Source organism: Nipponia nippon, unplaced genomic scaffold (genome assembly GCF_047370975.1).
Source record: "Nipponia nippon isolate SJK-2023a ecotype South Korea unplaced genomic scaffold, ASM4737097v1 scaffold_4, whole genome shotgun sequence".
Lineage (NCBI taxonomy): Eukaryota > Metazoa > Chordata > Aves > Pelecaniformes > Threskiornithidae > Nipponia > Nipponia nippon.
Window position 1 is genome coordinate 120,171,199 of NW_028262358.1, and position 21,586 is coordinate 120,192,784.

A 21,586-nucleotide genomic window follows, 5' to 3' on the forward strand; every position below is an offset into this window, starting at 1 on the left:
GAGCAGGGGAAGAGAATGAGGAGGAAGGAGCAGCAGAGACAGCGTGTGATGAACTGACTGCAATCCCCATTCCCTGTCCATCTGTGCCATCAGTGAGAAGGATGCAGAGAAAATCGGGAGTAAAGATGAGCCTGGGAAGAAGGAAGGGGTGGAGGGAAAGTGTTTTTAGATTTTTTCTTATTTCTCATTGTCCTAGTCTGTTTGAATGGCAAAAAATTAAATTCATTTCCCTAAGTCAAGGCTGTTTTGCCCATGACAGTAATTGGTAACTGATCTCCCTGTCCTGATCTCAATCGACAAGCATTTTGTTGTATTTTTCTCCCCCTGTCTTGTTGGTGGAGGGGGAGTGATAGATTATCTTGGTGGGCACCTGGTGGCCAGCCAAGGTCAACCCACCACAAGATCCAAACGAATTCCCATTTTGCTTTCATGAAAACTTCTCAGTAATGCTTAATTAGGTCCAGATGCAGATGAAGGTAAGGAAGCATGCCATTCTTTTAGCAGTGACGTAACGAGCTGAATACTTGGGAGTGAAAAGCTGGGCTTCAAGAAGTGGTAACGGCCATGGAGAGAAAAGGGAAGTCCTGGAAGAGGATTTTGGAAAGTCAAGCACTGGTTCTTCTGGCTAGGGAAGGCTGGACAGAGAGACTTCAGACACAAGAGCTGGGAAGTAAGCATTCCCATCAGCAAAGATAAACAAAAAGAATGAAATACAAGGAGAAAAAAGACGATACAACTAAGAGAAGGACTTTGCTGCTTGGGCGAAAATAATCATTGGAGAGTCTATGTGTTTAGTGTCTTAAAACTAACAGGGAAGCTTAGTTCAAATTCTTAAAATACAGAAACCACTGAATACAGTTTCTTTAATGAAGTAATATATTTTATCTGCCATGGATGACTGTTTGTAATTGTAGTGAAGAGGTTGAGGGCACCTCAAGGACGGACTGGGACTTCAGATGCAATCAAAGGGGTGAGATCTGCAAGAAAAGACAGTTAAAGTAATTAATTTAATGCATGGAGTATGTAGTACAGTTCTATCGTATGTGTTGGGCTGACATGCAGGCTGATTCCAGGGCAAGAAACGAAGCAACAATAATTCTTCCAAATAACTGTAGAGGCTGCAGTCCCCAGTGAAGGAGGTGGGAGGGGAAACTGGAAGGGCAGAGAGCTGTAGTCATGCTTGGAGCTCCAGCCTGTGTCTTTCTCAAGCCATCAGGGGATCCTGGGATTACTGAGCTGGAGGGAGACTGGGGTGAGAGAGCAGAGGGCTTGGGTCAGAGGTGATCTGAAACAGGGTTGGGAGGTGAGGAGGGAGGGTGGAGAAGTGTGAGGCCCAGGGCAGACCCTCAGTGGTTATACAGAGACAGCCTCCAGCTTTCATCAGAGGGCAATGCAACACTGTCCCTGAGTTTTTAGGCATCCTGGTATCAAAATGAATATCCAGATGCAGAGACTGGAACCTTATAAATGCGATTATATTAGATTTAATGTCTAGAAGTGAAGCTGAAGCAGTCTACAACTGGAGACTAAATGCTGTCTCCTAACAAGTCTTTCAATTTCTTAATTAAAATTTCATCTAGCAACCGCAAGCGCTTTTGGAACCACTGACGCCCATATCACACAGAGGGACTGAATTTCCCCCAGTGAATTACTCCCAGTACAAAGCACTGTCAGGGAAAGAACAAAGAGGCCTCAGCTGCTTTTCTTATTGCTAAAGGGGACTTGGAAGCATTGCTGAATGCCCTACATAACCTGCAGAAAAGCTGGGACATTCTGTATGCCAGAAATGTAGACTCCTCTGCATTTTTATTAGGCAGCACACGTTCCTGGTTAAGCATTCATGGGAAGCAGATTTCCCACCTTGCAAAAGTTCTTGCCATTTCAAAAGTTTCTCCATTCTCTGCTGGAACAAAAACAAGAACTGTGCATTTTTTTTTTCATGAAGAGCAAGGGAGAAATCCTCCTGCCAGGAGTGTTCACAGTGGTGATTACAGCCCTCAGTTGCACGGAGTGAGCCTGGATTATCACAGCGTCCTCTCAACTGTCCTCTCCTACCTGAGACAAGTGCTCTGACCCCTGTACTAGAGTCAGGTCTGGTTTAATGATTATTTACTTATACAAAGTGTTTTCACTTTCCAGGCACTGACATTGTCCAAAGGAAACTCACTTCAGAAGGGTGATAGGGTTCATCTCACCCATCATTTGTCATCAGTGATGGATCACTTTGCAGCCGATGGAGATCAGCACATCAGAAGAGCAGTTCATCACAACTATACTGGAATGGGATCCACTGCTCCCCAGAGGTACCCGCTGGCCTCACATGACCCACCAGGAAGTGTAGAAAGTTCATTTTTGGACACCTAACATGAGGTAAGATGAAGACAGCCATCTGAGCTGTGGCTGTCACAGAGGATGGGCATGCACAGTCCCTTTGGCCTGCTCAGAGGGGTGCCTGCCAGGCTGCCCTCTAAACCAGACAGCTCTTTTCCTCCTTCTTCTGCTTCCCTGCCGCCTTTGGCAGAGCAGAGCGGCTGCACACAGTCCTGACAAAAGATTGCAACCTCAGAAGAGAAGCTTTGGATCAAAAACTCCTTCTGCCAGTTTTTCAAGGTCTGAAAAGAACCCCTTCATTTTCAAACCACAATATTCTTAAGTTAGAAGTGATATAGGGGTGGTGGCAAATAGGAACACCATTAAGTAGGCTGATCTTCAAGACATGGAAGTATAATCTGTCCTGAAAATCTGGTTTTTAGGGACCAGAGAATCAAGGTCATCCACAGGGTTTTGTATTGGGTAGTCAAAAATCCAGAAACTTCAAACCACTAGGCATTTATAAACCTTGTTCCTGAAATAGATGATTCTCTAGACGTTTGTTAATCACCCTCATCTTTTGAGCTTTCCTTACCAACAGAAGAATATGTACCTGCTCTGTTCCAGTGGGGATTCTGGTAATATAATACTCTACCTTCAAAATCGGCAAAGATGAAAAGACTGTCATTTTTTAGGAATTTTTTCCAGTGCAGCTCCCTGTGGGTCAGGAATGTATTCCAGCCAACACCTGGGCTCATGTAGCAGTTGCAGAAAGAAGAAAAACTTCCAGTGATAGATGGTTTGTCCCACTGCAGGGTGTCATTTCTGCCTGTTGTGCAAAATTACAGAAGTAATTAAAGCTGATCTCCAGTCAGCCCGGTAGTGTTACATGCAAAGAAAATCTTGCCCAGTCTCTTGACTTTCAACACTTTTTTCCAGCTTGAGCAAATCTCTGCATTTCTATTTTTCTCCCTGGTGCACTCTGACTTACCATATACTGGCTGCTCTGGGTTTGTAGTGAAGCTAAGGCTGAGGGACATTCTGTGGATTACATCAGGGTCTTGATCCAAAACTGACAAGATAACTTGTCTGTGTCCCGCTGGCCATTCAAGAAGGCCATCGTTCGGACTGCTGCAGAGGTGGAAAGTAATCCCCATGTAATTCATGTAGGGTGATGAATTTCTTCCATGAGGATACAGCTGTAAAGCAAAGGCATAGCCTTCCGAGCTGTAAAATACAGGGCTTGTGATATAATCGCCTTTTGAAGTACTGTTAAAGAGGGATGTGAAGTTTCTGATGTGCCAGACGTTGGTGGGGCAGTTTGTCTCTGTCAGGCTGGTGTCATCGATGGCAATCCCCCCAGCAGACTTGGCTGGATCTCCTCTGATGCCCTGAAACCCATACCGGAATTTGGTTTGGACACTGAAGGGAATGTTGGCCAATTTCCAGTGATGTTCTCCATCAGCTGAAGAGGGAAATAAATATATGTAAGAATAAAAAGTCCAAGATACAATCCCAAATCAAGCTGCGTCTTCCTCAAGCGTCCTGTGGCTTGGCTTGTTTGTTTGGATGATGATTGTCTGATGCTCTGCACCCTACCTAATCTAGGAACAGTCTTAAGGAAACTGCCTTCTGTTCTCATGGGCACTAGCTCTCAAGTTACTCAACTGAAGAAAATGAAGGCTAGATTTACACTGGATACTTGAGCAAACTTTCATACGATAAACCACGCCAGTGTTGTCTCACATCAAAGTTTGCCAGCACTTCAGATATGAAAACACACTTTCACTTACCTGTAATAGTGTGCAGCTTTTCCATCCGTCTAACGTTTCCAGTTCCATCGTCTTTCTTAACCCAGATAACTAGCTTATCCTGTGGACTTCCATTTAACCTGTAGAAAAACTGAAGGCATTTTTCCTTCCTCCTTGGATAAAGAATGCGAGATTCCAGAAGGGCTGACTGACCAGCATGTCCAGTTTTTGTATCTAAGTGCATGAAATATCCTCTACCTGGGAAGCACAAAACAGTGATGTGATAAAAGGTTTTGATCCATTCAGTAATGAAATGCCAGTGCTAAATAAGCTTTAGTGTAGTTTCCACTTGCCTGAGTTAGAAAATTATTTTCAAAGTAAAAAAAAAAAATTCCATAGAAAAGAATTCTCCCTACATTGTAAATCAATATTAAAATGAAAATGCATTGAAATATGGCTTGCAAACTAGTGTCAAGTTGATTAGATAAGGTACACATTGGATTGCACTCTTCAGAAATGAAGTATGAACAGTACATGTGTCAATCTTGTAAAGGTGTGCAAATGTAAGTGGGTGCACTTGGGCAGGGATTTTTTTGAATACAAACTAGGAAAGTATTGGAAGGGTCCTGTTAGGTTAAGACCTTCAGTCTTCTGCTTTGCCTAGAAACCATGCCCTCTAAGCCTTTTATCAATAGATCAGACTTCCCTACACAAGTAGCTGAAGACATTTTTGCCTTACTTCTGCTATGGGTAAAGAATTTATTAACTTCCAGCCCTATTACTTTGTATCAGCTCTCTTGCTAATGTGTTTGAAATAACTATTTCCTTTCTTTCACAGTTAGTCTGCAATTCTGTCTGTGGGCTGGAGTGATACCTCCTCTGAGTCTTCCATCTTCCTGGTTGCAAAGGCTGAACACTTGCACCCTCGTCATCCGCATCAGCCCCGTTCTGTATATTCCAATTTTAAATCAGCTTCTTGAAGACGACTGAGCAAGTGCATCAGCTTCACCGAACAGCCTCAATACATCCCTTTTCTGTAGGAAGCGTCTCTCCTGGTAGCAAGAACGTTTTCAAGCTGCATCACACTGGGGGTTTCCAAATACCCTGTGGCTGCATCTACAGGTTTGCACTTTTCTGTCTGTCTGGGAGCTGACTGATACAAATAGCAGAGACTGTGTAGAGAACGATGACTCTGAATTGTCACCTGATGCCACTCTGAGCTCCACTCCTGCTTCCAGCTGCATGTCTGTGCTTGGATGTGCTCCCATAAGCATTGCTGGCCTTCTGCAGTAAGTTCCCCTACAAACACCCAGTAAAGCTGCTTATTTTCCAATAACTGCTGACCCGTTTGCTCTCAGGAAACTTATGAAGGCTGACTGCTTAGGTTTTAAACATTTTTCTTCCCCCTGCTTGAAGAAGAGCAGTTAATTGTCTGTCACCAGCCACGAGAGGCAGGAAGCTGCTGTCAGCTCCCGAGCCACATGCTCTGTCACACATCCAGAGCCTTGACAGTGTCAGCAAACCGCACACCCTGCAAAACGCAAGCAAACAGCCCATCAAACAACAGCCAAACAGACTTGAGAAATAAGAAATTTCTCTTTCCTTGCTCATGATGGGACCTAAACAACCCTCCTATTCGTTTTGCTCCTCGCTTGGTGGGTCTTCCAAGTGCTGGCTTTTGCACTGTGCCTTTCACCGGGCACACATCTGCCCTCTCAAACCCCACATGTGATGAGAACAGCAGCATCTCCTTGCCCTGCCTGCGACGCGCCTGCTCTCCTCCTCACTGCCGGCAAATTTGGTATAACCGCAGGACCTCCAAACTGTAACCAAACGCAGCGTTAGGCAGCAAATACGATCTGTTACTGCCAAAAGCCACCTCTTGCTCTCTCCTTCCTGGGAACAAGTTCCACAGAAATGGCTTTCTTTTCTATTTAGTACTTTTTTCCTCTCCTGCACCATGAGACACTTTTGTGACTAATCACCACTTGTGTTTTGAGAAGATGTCCCTAACCGTGACCACTTCTATGCAGACCAGCTGCAATTCTTTTGCCTTTCAAAAGAAACTATTTGGCTAGAGGATTTTTGGACTGTTTATGTGATATTCCTCTGCTGTATTTAATTTTCTCCCCACTGCCTTTGAAAACAACAGACCCTACTCAATTCCCGTGTCGTGGCAGCAGCCGAAATACTGCAGAACTCAATACACTCATATATGTTCCATATTTGTTTCAATTGGTGCAGTCAGAGCCAAACCCTCGATCAAAAGGACCCCATACAACACTCTTCTAGGAAGAGGGGAAATCACTTCTGGTTTGCTTCCCAGATAATCCTTCAGCCTCCCTACGTGCTGTCGCTTGAATGAACTTTGAATTAGCAGCAGCTACACCCTCCTGATATGGCTCTGCATCACCCAGCACCCCCTCCCTTGAAGAAGTCTTCTGAGGGTGTTTTCCTCCTGCTCCATGACACATTGCTGAAGCTCAGCTTCCTATTTTGATGATCCTGGACTGGTTTCAATGTCAGAATTTGTCTGCAAACAAGATTTGTGTATTGTGAAATTTGCTTATGCATGGTACTTCTGTGGGGATGCATCAAGTGAACTCCTATACAAAGGAAAAGTGTCTTTCAGCTTCAGCTTCAAAAAAACCTAGAAAATGACTCAAAATACTGTAATGTAGACATAAAAGGAGGAGACTCTCACCTGACTCAATTCTACGGAGTTTCATCAAAGTCAGTTGTGGCAATCTGGTGGAGCTCCCTTCATTTTAGTGGAGCTACAACCAATTTACAGCAGCTAAGTCTCAAACCTCCATTTCTTCATGAGATATTACAATTTAGGGAGGCAATTTAAAGAAGGGTTAAACATTTCAAATTAAAATTATTAGCCTTTCTATCTGAAAATTCAGGAGTCATGTTTAGCATCAGGTATACAGTGATTAACATTAATAGAAGGGTATTCCTAATGACTTATTTATCTCTGTATATCTTCATTCTCACATCTCATAAAAGCATGGTAAAGTTTACTGACCATCTAAAACTACATGTGTTACCTGCACAGTTTCCCACCAAAGTATGGTCTTCATCTCCTGGTTTGCCCAATGTGTGGTCCCAATTAGCACCATCTTGTCCACTTTGCACCATCCCACAGATATTGATGTATTCAAAGGAGCACTGGTCTAAGAAGGTGAGGCTCGAAGCTGCCGGGAATAGAATAACATGTTTTACCATGTCCACTAATATCAAACAAGGCTCTCACTGTTAACCCCATTCCGGAGTATTTACATACAGCACTTAACGTCAGGAAATATGTTCTTAATACAACTGAAGACTGCACAAACTTTCACATCTACGTGTCTGTTACCACACATACATGATGTTACCCCCTGAAAGAAACATGCCATTTCTTTCTCCTACTCTTGGCTGAGTATTTCCCTGTGGGAACCAGCTCAGTCCCTGTGTGCTAGTTTCCCCTTTCAGACATCTATCATTTTCTCTAAGCCTGCCTGGGATTGGCTCTGTGGCCCATTTCTCTCCTCAGGGTGTAAATCAGAAGTACTTCTGCTGAACCTAGTGGAAATATTCAGGTACATGTTACCACAGTAAGTCTGTATTGCACAGTATGTGGAGCATTTACTTTCATAGCTTTTCCAGTGGAGCTGGAAAGCATGATTATTCCCATTCATGCTCCTGACCGCAACTGTCTTATCAAACATCACATAGGCAGAAAAAGGTACTTGAAATACTCTGATTTCAGAGACCCCAATTCCAGACTACTGTTACCTGAAGATTTTATCATCATCAACAGCATGATGATCATCATCCATGAAGTAAACTGTAACTATTACAAGTAATACTATGGGAAAGTCTGTGTGAATGAAAGGTGTTAGACCCTTGATTCACTCCAATGGTATTCTATAAAGAAATGGGGATCTGACCTCCATAGAGCTTGCTGCTGTATAAGAACTATAGTTCCTTTTAGCATTGCGAGAGGATCCCGAGGGTGAAATGTTTCTGCTCCTCTCATGTGACTCCATCCACATTATCATGAAGCTTGAGTAAGGATTTTCAAATACATATGGGAGAAGAAGGACTTACTGCAGTTGTACATGCGATTCAACCTCAGTAAGTCAATCCTGCTGAAATCCAACCTCTGCCCAATGATCTCGTTAAATTCAGGAATTTTTGTTGTAATGGAAGGAACGCTGCTATTGATGTTGAAAGAATACGGTCCATAGTGTAGGACTGACTCATAATCATATGGGGTATTGAGATCATCAAGGAAACTGTCATTGTGTTTGTCAAAGGCATACGCATAACCTAGACAAAAACATACATACGTGATTAGGCAAGACCAGAAATAAAACTTAGCACATATAACATCTTTTCAAAATGCTTTACCCATGGCTAAATAATGGTCCAGTTGTCAACATGGAGGCAGCCATTCTCAACCAGAGATGTTTTAACATTGTAAAAACAGGGACATGCATCTACAGACAATTGTCAGTCATTTCAGACCTGCATTGTACCTTCAATAATTTGATCCCACCATATCTGAACATAGTCATCGCGATCCGTCCTGGATTGCTCATGGTAAAATCCCAGGGCATGCAGGAGCTCATGTTCCACTATGGCCTTATAGTCACACCTCTCTCCTATAGACACTGTCTGGCCACTCTGGAGGTCCCCCACATAAGACCAGCACCTATAAGGCAAAGACTCAGATATTGTACCCATTTTGCATAATATCTTCTATTATTTGTATCTACACACTAACTCAACCACAAGATCAAGGTAAAAGTAAAAAAAACAAAATTTTTTTAAAATTCCCACCTGATTTTTGCAGTCTCGCCAAGACTGTAGATTTACAATGCCAGAATACAGAGCAACGTGTACCTTCAGCATCCTTCCACAGTCTGGCAACAAGTCCCTGTCCCAGATGTGATTGACCTTCTTGTTTTATTTTGCCCTCCCTGGAGGGCAGTGCATGCATGTTCTTCAACTGGCTGCAGTTCTTGTAAAGGAGGTGGTGATGGCAAATGTTATTGCTCTTCAACTCTGGGTAGCCCCAGTTCAGCCAGTGTAGGAAGGGGAGTAGCAGAAGATGAGCAGCACAGGAAAGCACAGCAGGTGCCTTATAACCTCATACACTGCATTGGCTGTTGTTCATATGCATGTTTACGAAAGTATCTAAATAAGTGGCCCAATTTTCAAAGGTATTGAGCAGCCTCCAGTGAACTCAGGTTGCATTGGCTTCCCTGGTTTGGTCCTAAATATCAATTTAAATCCTAACTTTTCATGTCCATTTAGAAATAATTCATCACTGTGTGTTTTAAAAAAAAGACAACAAAGATGCCCCAAAAAGCTGTGCACCAGTCTTTCCACACCCGAGGGCAGATCTACACTCAATTCCTAGGCACCAACACTAGCTGGTGTCACCAGCTTCCTTGTGGTCCTTCCCAGTAAGTGGGGAGGTCCCCTGACCTAACTTTAGACAGTCACAGAGTTGGCATCTGCCGCTGAGTTAACTTCCCTGGCACCTCTACAGTCCCTGGACAGTAACAGGCATTCGGGATGTGAGTCACCAGACCTATTTTAGACTTCTATTTTAGGTGAGATAATTTGTGGCCTGGAAAAGTCACCACCTCCCCACTGACTGGAAAGGCAACCCCCGGTAACCTGCACAGCAATAGAGGTTGTTGGCTTCAACATTTGGTCAGGTAAAGCCCAACCCTGCCCCTAACCAATGCCAGGAGGAAATTATTTGCTTGTTTTCCCTCAAAGAGTGGCAAGAAAGGAGTTCCTTTCAGTAGCTAGGATGCAAATGGAAATAAAATGATGTTTTCTCACATTAAGAGAACATCAAATGCAGATAATACCTTTGGTTAGCCTGTTTGCATTTGTTTTATCTCCAGTGTAATACAAATAAGCTCTGGGACAGAAATGAGGCTCAGGTATTTATGTCCTTTGTACAAGCAAGAATGAAAATTAATGTCTCCTGAGTTGGAAAAACTATTATATCACACAAGGCAGTACAAACCAGATTGTTAACATAAAATTACCCGTCCAGCTTCTCAAATTTTAGGTAAGTCTGTTCCCCTTCGTAGGGCTTGAAATCAACACATGACTTCAGCCTGAACATGTCGAACGCCTGCAGGATAACACCTTTAGCATTCAGATCTGAAACACACAGCAGAGGATAACAATAACAGTTGTTCTGCTTTTATAATATTATAAATATCTATAATTCTAGGTAGAAAGTATGAACAAGCGTGCATTAAAAATATGAACATGTATAAAAAATATCTACTTGGATCATAGAGCAGGAAGCTGTTAGCAGAATTCCCTGACTGGAGTAATTTTGGCAGAGGCCATAGGGAGAAATAATATCTTTTATTCGATAAACCGATAGTGCTGAAACAAACAAGGAGACTTTTGGACATCCAGGGCGTTGCTGGGTAATTTTATTGCGTATGATTATATAATTTCAAGTATTGTAAACTTGGAGCTTGGGGCTCATAAACACAGGAGAGATTCATAGGATTTTAACACTGATTTACTATTAGTTTTTACTCCTAAATTGTTCACAATTTAAAATAGTGCTTAAAATTCGATGAAACCAAGAAGGACGAATGCTCTGAACTTTTTTACTTATAAAATACCTATATTTCCTTTCTTTCTGTGCTGAGCTGGAGCTGTTAAGAAGAGATAAGGCATGAAGGGTGCAGTAGATCAACATGCACATTCTTGAGATTAGGATTTCCTGACTTCTTTATCTAGAGATCTCAGCCAGATACACCGGTATGAGTTAAACTGGCTGCTCATCAGCATCCAGCTGGTCACTGAGCTGTGACATTGAAAACAGCGTGTGCTGGGACAGAGCTGTGTCGCTCTGTCTGGCCAGCAGTAACAAGGGCATTAATGCAGCATAACTCGATAGCAAACGAAACAAAAGCAGCCCAAAGAGCGGGACAAAACCAGAGTATATCTAATGCAAGTAATACAGTGCTACCATAATAAAAAGTCTTATTACCCAGGCTGTCAGCTAGGATATAGGGGATGGGAAATTTCCATCTGTAGGAGCTGTTCCTCAGAGCATTCTTCTCCAGCTGTAAATGAGATCAACATGCTTGTGTTAACATTTTAAGCCCCATCTACACTCTTGCTGATGTTGGTTTAGATCAGCAGCACATACCGGTAAGATAATATCACCTTCAAAAAGCTTCCTTCCCGTTTCTGAAATGAGATAATCAACAATTTAGGCCAGAGTAACATATCAAGAACTACAATATGTGTTTTTTTTCAAAGACCACACAATCTATCAGGATGCCTCATCAACCAACCCATCTCACTTTTAAACAGCAACTGCCCAGAAACAAGCAAACAAATAACCATTGCCACGCCACAGCATGACACTCCTCCGTCTGCAGCAAAGGAGGACTTGGGGTTGAATTAAGATTTCCATTGCAATGCCATAACAGCTGCCCAGAGGAGATTTTTTTATTTTTGCCAGGCTTGTATCCTGAAACAACTGCGGACTTTTGAACATTGTAGTTGATATATAGGTGGGATGGATTTGTCCAGAAGTTAGGCATCTAATAGCCTAAGTAGTTAGCTAACCTGGGCTAATCATCTGGGATTCCCCAGATGATCAAAGGAGAAAGACAAGGATTCTGGAGAGGGAGGAGGTTCAGTCCACCTTTTCAAGCACCTCAGCCTGAACCAAGCTCAGATTGAAGGAATTAAATCTATGTGCTATGTCTCTCAGATCCCATTACAGCTGTGTGTCCATTCAGTTGCCTAAACATAGGTGTCTGGTGCCATTTGAGACACACAAGGGTATCCGAAATATCCATATGGGCTGGTGGATACAAAGTTTGGGAGACTCCTACCCCTTCGAGAGCGGTGCTGGAGAAGAAGTGTTTGAACTGGCAACAGACACCTGTGTTTTAAGCAGCTGATCCACATCTTCCATGCTTTAAAACACACAGCATTTGAGACTCTTATTTTATAGCCTTATTTTTTTAAGGTGCCAAATTTCCCACGCAGAGCTGAGTCCAAACCCCAGCAACTGTATGGTCCTTCTAGTGTAACATTTTCATTTAGTGCTATCATATAGGCACAATCTCAGCACAGACAGTTCATCTTTAGACCTTTTGTTATAGAAATAACTTACATTCTCCTCACATACACATGGAGAGAAGAAAAAAAACCCACAAAAACTAGCACCGTGTTTTCTGTTCTGTCAGCAAAACCAGAGGAAACCTACACCAGAGCACAATGCAGATAACAGGCAACACCAGGAAACGAAAACTCTCTCAAAGCAATGCTCTGAAACCCTGGGGCAGGGATGAAGGTAATATCTTGATCATTGGTCATGTGAAACCAACCAGCTCACTTAAGATAAATGCACAGCAACGAAGCAGAAGTTGAATTAGAGCCACTGCCAAGGTTTCTGCAGGAGTCGTGTTGCAGAAGAGTGCAGTGGGGCAGGGTGCAGGTTCAGTCCAGGAGCAGTTGAGTGTGATTCCAAATTTAAGATTAAGATCCTGGGCTTCCTACAAAATTATCCTTGTGGAAATTTCTTGGCCTTTCCATCTTCCCTTTCCAACACCAACCTTTTATGGACCTTTCTGTCCTCTGCCCCATGCCCTGCCCCTGCCCTCCCATCTTCCCTGATGCTACCAGACTCCAAAGTGGAGGTCTTCTCCCTTCTCTCCAGAAGTAGCTGGGGTTCATCCCACACATTTTTAACTGCACTGCAACACTCACCATATCTGTTATACATTTGGGATTTTTCTCACATAGAAGGGAGCTTTCAGTCCACGCTGGTGCCATCACATCTGCCAGACTTGTGGTCCCCAAAGGTTACCTCAGATCTCTGTAATAATTCAACACTCTGCTACTTTCTGTCCTGACTTACCTGAGTTTATTTCTGGAATGTCCTTTCTAAGCCGCCCTCCATCAACATCATCAACTATCAAAAGAAATAATATACCTAAGTTAGCAATTAAATGACATGAGTTGATATAATTTCCCACTTGGTGACTGACAGTCTTCCACTAACATTAAAATGTTGCATCCTTACCTCTATCTTCAACAGATTTTTGGATCTGAAACATAGAAAGTACAGTTTCAAAATCACAGACAAATGACATTAAATCTCACCCTGACCTCAAGCCAGAAAGTGGAGGAGCAGGTGGGAATACCGTAAAGGCATAGAAGCAGGTAACCAGTGCTGTGAAACAACATATCCTCCAGGAATCCATTTCAGAAGATCAGCTGGTACTACCTGTCAGTGTAGATATAGTGTGCTGCAGGCGAATAGCCTTCAGAAGTACTGATAAGCATAAGCCATCAAAAAAGTTGAACTTTAAACAGAAGAGCAGATGTTAGTGATATTAGATATAGCCATAAGCCAATCTGATAAGCAATCTGCTTCCCCATTTTATAACTATTCTTAGCATACTGACCCTTGTAGCAATCATAGAATCATAGCATCATAGAATCATTTTGGTTGGAAAAGACCCTTAAGATCACCAAGTCCAACCATAAACCTAACATTGCCAAGTGGAGCTATTGAACTATTTAATATTTCTGTGACTTCTTCAGACATAATCTCACTCTTATTTTCTGCTTTTCTGGCCCCATCCTGACATGAGACCAACAAAGCTGCTGAGTATGGAAATAGCACACGCTTCAGAAGAGGCTTATGGTCTGCAACCTGAATAAATCACTTTAAGAGAATGTTTGCTTGGTGGTTTTTTTTAATTCCTGGAAATATCTTGGTAGATGGAAACAAATTTTTGTTTTCCTCTGATTCTATGGGTAAAGCATCACCTTTAATTTAAAAATAACATTATTTTTATAATCAACAGAATGTGAGTCATCAATTTCCAGCAAAAGTGTGTTGGTTTGGGTTTCCTCGGGAGATCTTGAAGACTTTGCGTCTCAGAGTAGGAGTACAGCAAGGGGTCCTGGCTTGATCCTGCTCACGTGCCTCTGAAGCCATATGCTCCCAGTGTTTTGCATGGGAATGCCACCCAGGGCTTTCCCTGTGGACACAAGTCATGTGGGCCAGGGTGAAGCAGGGCAGGAGAAAGGCCCCTTGGTGAGAAGAGAAGAGCAGGGCTGAGCTTTGCCTCCGGCAGTTTGGACATTTTCTCCTCCTGGCAACCACACAGAGGTTTTGCATGCTCCTGCAGATCTCTTGCCCCCACACACTTCCTGCACCTCCTCCTCCTCTCATCTTCACACCGCTGCTGCTACCTTTGCCTCTCCTTTGCTCACTTGCCCAACATCATGCTGCACCCCCATCCTTCAGGGCAAGGACTGTCCTGATCTGGCTGTGGAGGGGGGAACAGGAGATATTCAGCAGGGAGGCCTCTGGCCATGCTTTGCAGCCTGCTGGCAGCCTTTCCTCCCAGCCTGTCAGACCCCAGGTCCTGGGTGCTGCAAGAAGTAGGAGGGTTGTTACGGGACAGAAAGGAGGCAGCTGCACCAGACTGCGGTGGCAGGGGCCAGGACTGGCCACCTTGAGAGCCTGGGGTCTCTACAGGTTGCACGCTCAGTACCGCCACCTGCGTGGGGCATCTGCCTGGCAAATCCCCTTAGTTCAGTGGGATCGGAGAGGGGAGTGGGGTACCAGCGAGTGCAAAGAAGGAGTTAATCCACATGCCTCATCGGCAGCTTTCCCCCAGAGGCATGATCACAAACCATCCCATAAAACCAGGGCCACAAGAGAGGAAACAAACTGAATTCACCGAAAAGCATCCATCAGTTCCCAGCTCACCTGTCACAGGAGCAGCAGAATGGGGGTTACAGGGAGAAAATTTGCCAAATCAGCCTCCTGAAACACAGCTTGCAGGGAAAGAAAATACAGTAATGGCCAGATGGCATAAGCCAGCCCTGACTCCTGAACTCAAGGGCATAGACCAAAAAAAAGGAACGGATTTGCCTTCTTGCCACCCAGTCTGTAAAACTTCCACCCTCTTTAGGCATGAAGGCGATGGTAAATGAGATGATACAGAGAAGAGGGTGATTCATTAAATGCTGCTTCTTACTGATACCCACTGCAGGCCAGCAGCGTTGTGTCCAGCAACCATAAGGTTGCTCTTCACACACACAAGAGAAGCCTGATCACCATCACAGTTTGACGTCTTCACTCCTGACTTTTTGCAGGTCTAAAGGACCTGGAGATCATCTGGCTTCACATTAATTCTCGCATTTTTAGCCTCAGAGAAGTGGGTTGTTTTCCTTAAGTAATTCTCTTTCAAGCTTCCAGACAATATCCATAGACATTTTACATCCGTAAGTGCAGTGACTATCTCTAATGTCATCTCAGTCAGGCATGACTGGTTTTAAATGATCCATAATATTTTTGAATGACTGCATCCAAACCTAGCTATAACATTGATGTTTTCTAGAAAATATGAAAAATAAAGGGTGGTGAACATCTCACTAAACTTTTATTAAAAGCCATTGGACTATCTGAATGGATTTCATGGGAACATGTGGTAGGTACCATGTTTTGTTCTTGAGATGAACTCCAGGAAATGTAAAAACATTTCAATGTGTTAATGCTCTAGCAAGGTCCTTAGCAAAAAAATGCAAATAGGAGCATGTGGTAATAATATTCAAAGAGTAGTGCTTGCATTTATATCCCCCAGAAAACAAGTGCATCATTCTAAAGAGAGAAAGTGCTGGTGGTTTATTTCTTGTAGCTATATAGCTATTTGCTGTGATTTAAATTTTTCCTGATTACATCACAGCATCAGCCAAGATCCAGTTGGTAACTGTGGTCCCAATGTGCAAGGTCCAATGTGCAAGGTCCTGTACAAACCCCAGATCTATAGGCGCTCCATGCCCTACAGAGCTTAACACACCTTGCCTGTTAAAAACCCACATTTTTCAGGACTTAAAGTCATTTGGAAGCTTGAGGGTATTTCAGTGTGGCAGGAACCCAGCATGGTCCCATCCCTAAAACTCTTCACATCATTGCTAGCAGATGAGTTTTGAACCCTGGCATGGGGACTCATGCTTATTTTTGCCCTTTTTCTCTATATGCTTCAACTTAAACCTTTAAAAGAAAGCCCTGCTTTTTCTTCAATGCCTTCTCCCTACCATATGGCTCTTCACTTATAATTAAGGCATTACCATTGGGAAAACTAACATGGATTTCAGTGCCCATGGAGGATCTTGTTTTCCAGCATCTTGGTTGAATTTTGCAGCTCCTGGACTCTCAGATGAAAGAGGACAGTGACTCCCCTGACTGTGCTTCGCTGAGCACACCTGTCCTCATGAGCATCATAGGCCACAAAGGGACAGAAGAACCCCAGAACGTGAATCCTGACAGTGATCAAACATGGGACAGTCACTAAATCACAACATTGTCCACTGCAGAAAAACATCTACATTGTTTGTGTCACCCAAAACAGCTCTTCTGAACTGAAATTCAAATATTGAAGACTGACACTGATACCAGGTAAGGAAATACCCAGCACATTTACTTTCCTTCACCTGCCCTGCTTTGAATAGGAGCAGCACCAAAATCCCCACCGCCACCAGCTCTATAAAGCTCCTGTTTCCATAGAGGACACTCAGGGAAGAGCAGCTGCTAACCTGCGATAAGCATTGGTGCAACAACCTACTATTCCAACACAGCACCACTACTCATCTTGGAGGATGGAAGCTCGTTACTCTCAAAATAATTTTAATGTCACTTCATACGATGTCATGGCTATGGTTGTCATCACACTTCCAGCATTTGCTGGCATGTGGATAAATGCTTTCATTGTTTCTGTGCTTTGTATTGCTTGGGTCAAAAAGAAAAGCTTTAACTCTAATGAGAAGATCTTGCTGTCCCTGGGATGCTCCAGGTTTTGGTATTTGTGCCTAGTATGTGTATATTCCTTTCTTTCAATAATTTGTCCCTGGGCCTTTTATGTTCACCCCATAACCCAATTATTTGTAGCTATTCAAAGCTTTTTAAATTCTTCCAACTTGTGGGTTTCTGCATGTCTTTGTGTTTTTTATTGTATAAAAATTGCAAATTTCAGGCACATCTTCTTCATCTACCTGAAAGTAAAAATTGACAGGATTGTGCCATGGCTGTTGCTGGGTTCAGTGCTTTTATCCCTGGTCATCTGCATCCTTGTCTACAAGATCACTGATGAAGTGTACTGTAACAACCTCAATTCCACCACCCTAGAAAATTTCTGGAAACCGAGCAGCAGAATGGATGAACGTTTTTTCACTATTTATTTTATCAGCGGCTTTGGACTTGCCACTGCATTCACGGCAGTAATCTTTTCAGCCTCTCTCCTCCTCTTTTCTCTCTGGAGACACAAACGCAAGATGCAGGCAAACTCAGTGAAGAACCTCAGTATGGATGCCCACATCAAAGCCATGAAATCTATTCTGTCCTTTTTCTTCATTTACAGCGTTAACTTTACATGTTTGCTCTTGACACTGATTTATGCCATGAAGAAGGAAAATCCTGTGACACTTTTTATTTTCGTATTTCACTATGCTTTTTCAGCTGCTCATTCCCTTATTCTGATTTTCAGCAATCCCAAACTGGAAAAGACACTACTAAGGACTCTGCTCTGTTTGAAGTGCAAGGTTTGCATGAGGTAGAAACTGTAATAAAAGCTGGAGCCCATTAAAAATGTTCATATTTTATTATAAAAACCAAGTAATTTAATTTCTAATGCAACTCTCCAGCCAGTGTAGATGATACAGATATTCTATCTTCACTAAGTTAAGAAAACTTTATTAAAATTCTTTGAACTAAATTATTATGAGTTAAATAAATTATTATTGTAATTTGATTTAGGTAATTCTTTGAGTTAAATTATTGTCAATAACAAAGTAATTTAGACCTTATTCATGGGCTAGCTGCAAAAGGGGAATAACAATACTGCAAACCTTCTAAAAATGCTTTCACATTTGCTGATTGAAACTACTTAACTAAACAACATGTTTATATCTATTTTGTTTTACATTTATTTCTGCTGTGGCTGTGTACTTTGTAATATTATGAGTTGTATCACTATCTTGCATTGGTTTATAGCTTATGTGTGAATATATTGATCACTGTTATTCACCAGAGGTGGTTACTGACTGACTTACAAACAGCAATGCAGAAATGGCCGCAGGGTGGACAAGTGGGGTGGAGACCCCATTTCTCACAGCAGCCTTATGTGTCCTCTCTCTGCCCCATTTCATGCAAAAATATGATTTCCCCTGCTCTGTGCAACTGCTCTCCTGTTCTGCTTTTACTTTTTTATGAGATCTGCTTTTACCAATGGACTCTGGCTCGGTAGAACACCGAGGAAGGTGGGTTTTGTGCAAAGTGCGGTGTGGAATAAAGTCATGCTTTCACGTCACAGTGATCCATGGGCAGATGTACGGGGTGTTCGTGCCAGGTGCTGGCAGCTGGGGGGTCCAGGGGGGTCTCTGTGAGGCAAGGTCAAGGCTGCCCTGTGCCAGGGAAAGCCAGTTCCAGCTGGCTCCAATGCACCCACTGCAGGACACAGCTCAGCCCATCAGTGACATCGGTGGCTCCTCTGGGAAAATATTTAAGAAGGGGCAAAAACAATGCCTGGCAGTGAGGAGTGAGGAAAATTGTGAGAAACAGTCCTACAACAAACAGGGTCAGAGAAGGAAGGGAAGGAGTTGCTACGGGTGTCAGAGCAGGGATTCACCTGCAGCCCTTGAGGAGGACCATGGTGATGTAGGTTGTCCCCCTGCGGCGAATGGAGATCCACAGTGGAGCGGCTGGGTGGGCATCTGGCAGCTGGCCAAGGTCAACCCACTACAGCAGATTACCTAAACATGAAATATTTCCAGCATGAAGAGAGCAGAACCTGAATTATTAATTTCTTTCACCAGCTTAGGCCCAGAGGGACATCTTACCTCATGCCAAGTGCCAAGTGTGCATTTTTCATGCATCTTGGCAGGTTTTGTTTCTGCTTTTGATTTAAAACACTCACCTAGAAGGAGTACTTTTGCCAGGTGTGCAGCCCAAACCTCAGAGGCCTCCTGAAGCTCTGCAGAGTTCAGATATCCCCAAAATGATCTCTAGGGAGTCATCTCAGGTGTAGCATCAGCCCTGCTGGACATGGATTCACTCTATAAGAAGCCCTTGAGCTTCTCTGCTGTGTTTTTGAGAACAGCCTTTAATGTATTTCTACTAACAGAAGGCTTCTCAGATCTTCTTTGTACATTTCTATGTACTCTCTATTAGAAATCAACACAGAGCAAGAGTTTCTGCTCAAAGAACATGAGTGGCCCTGGGATGCTGATTTGAAAAGCTGAAGTGAAACCAAAAAAGCTTGGTTTATAACCTTTTTCTTTTAAGGGTTGCCTTTTCCGTAGGCAAAAGAGCACTCCCTTCCCTCTTCCTCTCCATCCCCACAAAAATAAAAGGGGAAGAGGTTAATAAGAAAGTATAAGAAAGTGTTTTCAAACCATTAGCTTTCACTCTGTTCTGGCTTTTCCTGCAGTAGTAAAGCAAAAAATTACGTTCATGTTGTTCCACTAAAAAGAAAGGGTTTGAGTCATCTGGTCAAAATGAGACACTCGGAGCACATTGCCTTTAGCTGTTTGCCTTTAGCTGCAATTCAGATCAGATCCAAACTCCACTGAGTTCCTCTGGCACAGTAGGAGCCACTCTGCACCACTCACATTTCCTGAGGGAGGCAGATCTTAAACATCTCTTCTGGCCACATCTCCCCAGCTGAAAGGCCTTTAAAGGACAGGCACCACCACACCTCCCTTCTTTCCCTGCTGTTGGTCAATGCAGTTGATCCTTTAGCATGATAGTCCCCATTGCTTTCACAAAAAGACCATGGAAAATCCTTCTTACTCCCTACATTCCATGCAACATCATCCCTCAGAAGCTCAAATACCACAAGACTCACCAGGCAAAAACATCTTGCAGATCATAAAATCATAGAATCATAGAAGTTAAGGTTGGAAAAGACCTCTGAGATCATTGAGTCCAACCTGTTAACCTAAACTGACTGGTCCACCTCTAAACCATGTCCCTAAGCACCACATCCACACGTTCTTTGAATACTTCCAGGGACTGTGATTGTACCACTTCCTTGGGCAGTCTGTTCCAATGCCTAACCACCCTCTCCATGAAGAAATTTTTCCTAATATCTAATCTAAGATGTTCTCACAAAAAAGAATGCAGCCCAAGCAAACCACGCTGAAGACACTTTCTTCCATCTCCATGAAACCTCCGTGAATGTGATGCCCAACACAGCATCATCCCTGCCACGCACCACCCCCATCCAGCTGGCACTGGAGAGACAGGTTGTAAAACACCATGGCCACAGTGCCATGGTGCACAGACCGTATGCTAAAGTTGCTCTCCAGAGAGATGCAACGGTGTGCCCAGCTCTGGGGAAAATGTTCCTCAACTACAGGCCTCAGCACCAGCTGGTCTCAGGGCTAGCAACAGGCCTGTTTAGTTTATCATCATCAGCACGGGAATAGGCACTCTGTCCCACGTATGTCTTTGCTTGCACTGTCACTACTTCAACAGCCAGGCCAACTATGAATGGAGTTGATGTTTGATATGGCTTGGAAAGTGCAAATGGCAAAAGACAAAGCTGGAGCTTGACTTGTTTGCCCAAACATAGGCATCTCGAGTCATCTGAGATGTCCTAGGGTATCTGAGACATCTGCACGGGGTTGGAAGCTACAGCACAGGATCTTCTGGAGACCTACAGGGTCAGCCTGGGTACTCAACAGCATCTCAAGTGGCATTAGACACCTCTGTGTGGATGGCCGAATTAGTCTCTGGAGATCTAGAAGAGGGAGATGGATCACAGAGTTGTTGGTTATGATTGCAATGCCTGAGTGGTGTTGTGGTGGTGCATTCCCCACCCCACCCCCCTTCCTGGACTGTTTTACAATCTCAGTAACTCCCGTCAAGACTTGACCTTTGTGTAACGAGTTTGGCAATTAAGCGTCCCTCAACCATATCAGAAACTCTTACATGGCTCAGGTGGGAGTAGCACTGTCTGTACCAGGGAGCCAGTCACCCCCTGACAACCTTGGAACATTTTTTTGACTGTACCAGGAATAATCAGCCGCCCTCACCAGCCTTGGGGCATATCTTATCTGGGTTGTAACTCAGGAGGATCTGTACTAAAGTCACTGGAATTTTTGAGAACTTTAGTAATCACCAACCCGGATTGTGACAATAGGATGGAAATTTACTGATGCCTAAAGTCAATCATTTCACGATCCTATAAACAGCGGTACCAACTGAGACCCTTTGAGCTTTCCTGGACTGCAGCGGGCTGCAGCAGCATCTCCCTCTGAGTGGGATGCCCCTCAGAGCTGTGAATTTTTAAGTTTGCATACAGAGGCCTGATAACAGGACCTGGGCTGATCTCCAGCGCCTTTCACTCCTTAAGAATCAACCTTCGCCCGTTGAGATAATTATTTGATGTGAGTATTTCACTGAACCCAAGGGGAATTTTTACTAGGTACCTTTATATATG

At 43.4% G+C, this 21,586-nt stretch overlaps 2 protein-coding genes across 2 annotated transcripts; one reads left to right on the top strand and one right to left on the bottom strand.

Moving 5' to 3' along the window:
• Positions 1 to 861: 861 nt before the first annotated feature.
• On the bottom strand, positions 862 to 13,330 carry LOC104014739 (meprin A subunit alpha-like). The gene is made up of 13 exons (XM_087776409.1): positions 13,271 to 13,330; positions 13,150 to 13,174; positions 12,985 to 13,038; positions 11,257 to 11,297; positions 11,095 to 11,170; positions 10,124 to 10,241; positions 8,591 to 8,766; positions 8,160 to 8,381; positions 7,115 to 7,261; positions 4,104 to 4,319; positions 3,302 to 3,775; positions 2,966 to 3,139; positions 862 to 977 (listed from the first exon to the last, which is right to left on the bottom strand). Exons 1-13 carry the CDS (start codon positions 13,328 to 13,330, stop codon positions 934 to 936), a joined length of 1,827 nt encoding a protein of 608 aa, XP_087632535.1. The 3' UTR covers positions 862 to 933.
• A 3,415-nt stretch (positions 13,331 to 16,745) lies between these two features.
• On the top strand, positions 16,746 to 17,699 carry LOC104014659 (taste receptor type 2 member 2). Its single transcript, XM_009467328.1, has one exon. The coding sequence runs from the start codon at positions 16,746 to 16,748 to the stop codon at positions 17,697 to 17,699; it is 954 nt and encodes a 317-aa protein (XP_009465603.1).
• Positions 17,700 to 21,586: the final 3,887 nt, after the last annotated feature.

Excerpts from the sequence above, each read along its gene's own strand:
- LOC104014739 (XM_087776409.1), bottom strand. The coding sequence starts at position 13,330 with ATGGATTCCTGGAGGATATGTTGTTTCACAGCACTGGTTACCTGCTTC. Across the intron at positions 11,171-11,256 it reads AAGGTGATATTATCTTACCG|CTGGAGAAGAATGCTCTGAG; the intron begins GTATGTGCTGCT and ends TCTCATTTACAG. Across the intron at positions 978-2,965 it reads CATCTTTGCCGATTTTGAAG|ATCTCACCCCTTTGATTGCA; the intron begins GTAGAGTATTAT and ends CTTTTCTTGCAG.
- LOC104014659 (XM_009467328.1), top strand. The coding sequence starts at position 16,746 with ATGGAAGCTCGTTACTCTCAAAATAATTTTAATGTCACTTCATACGAT.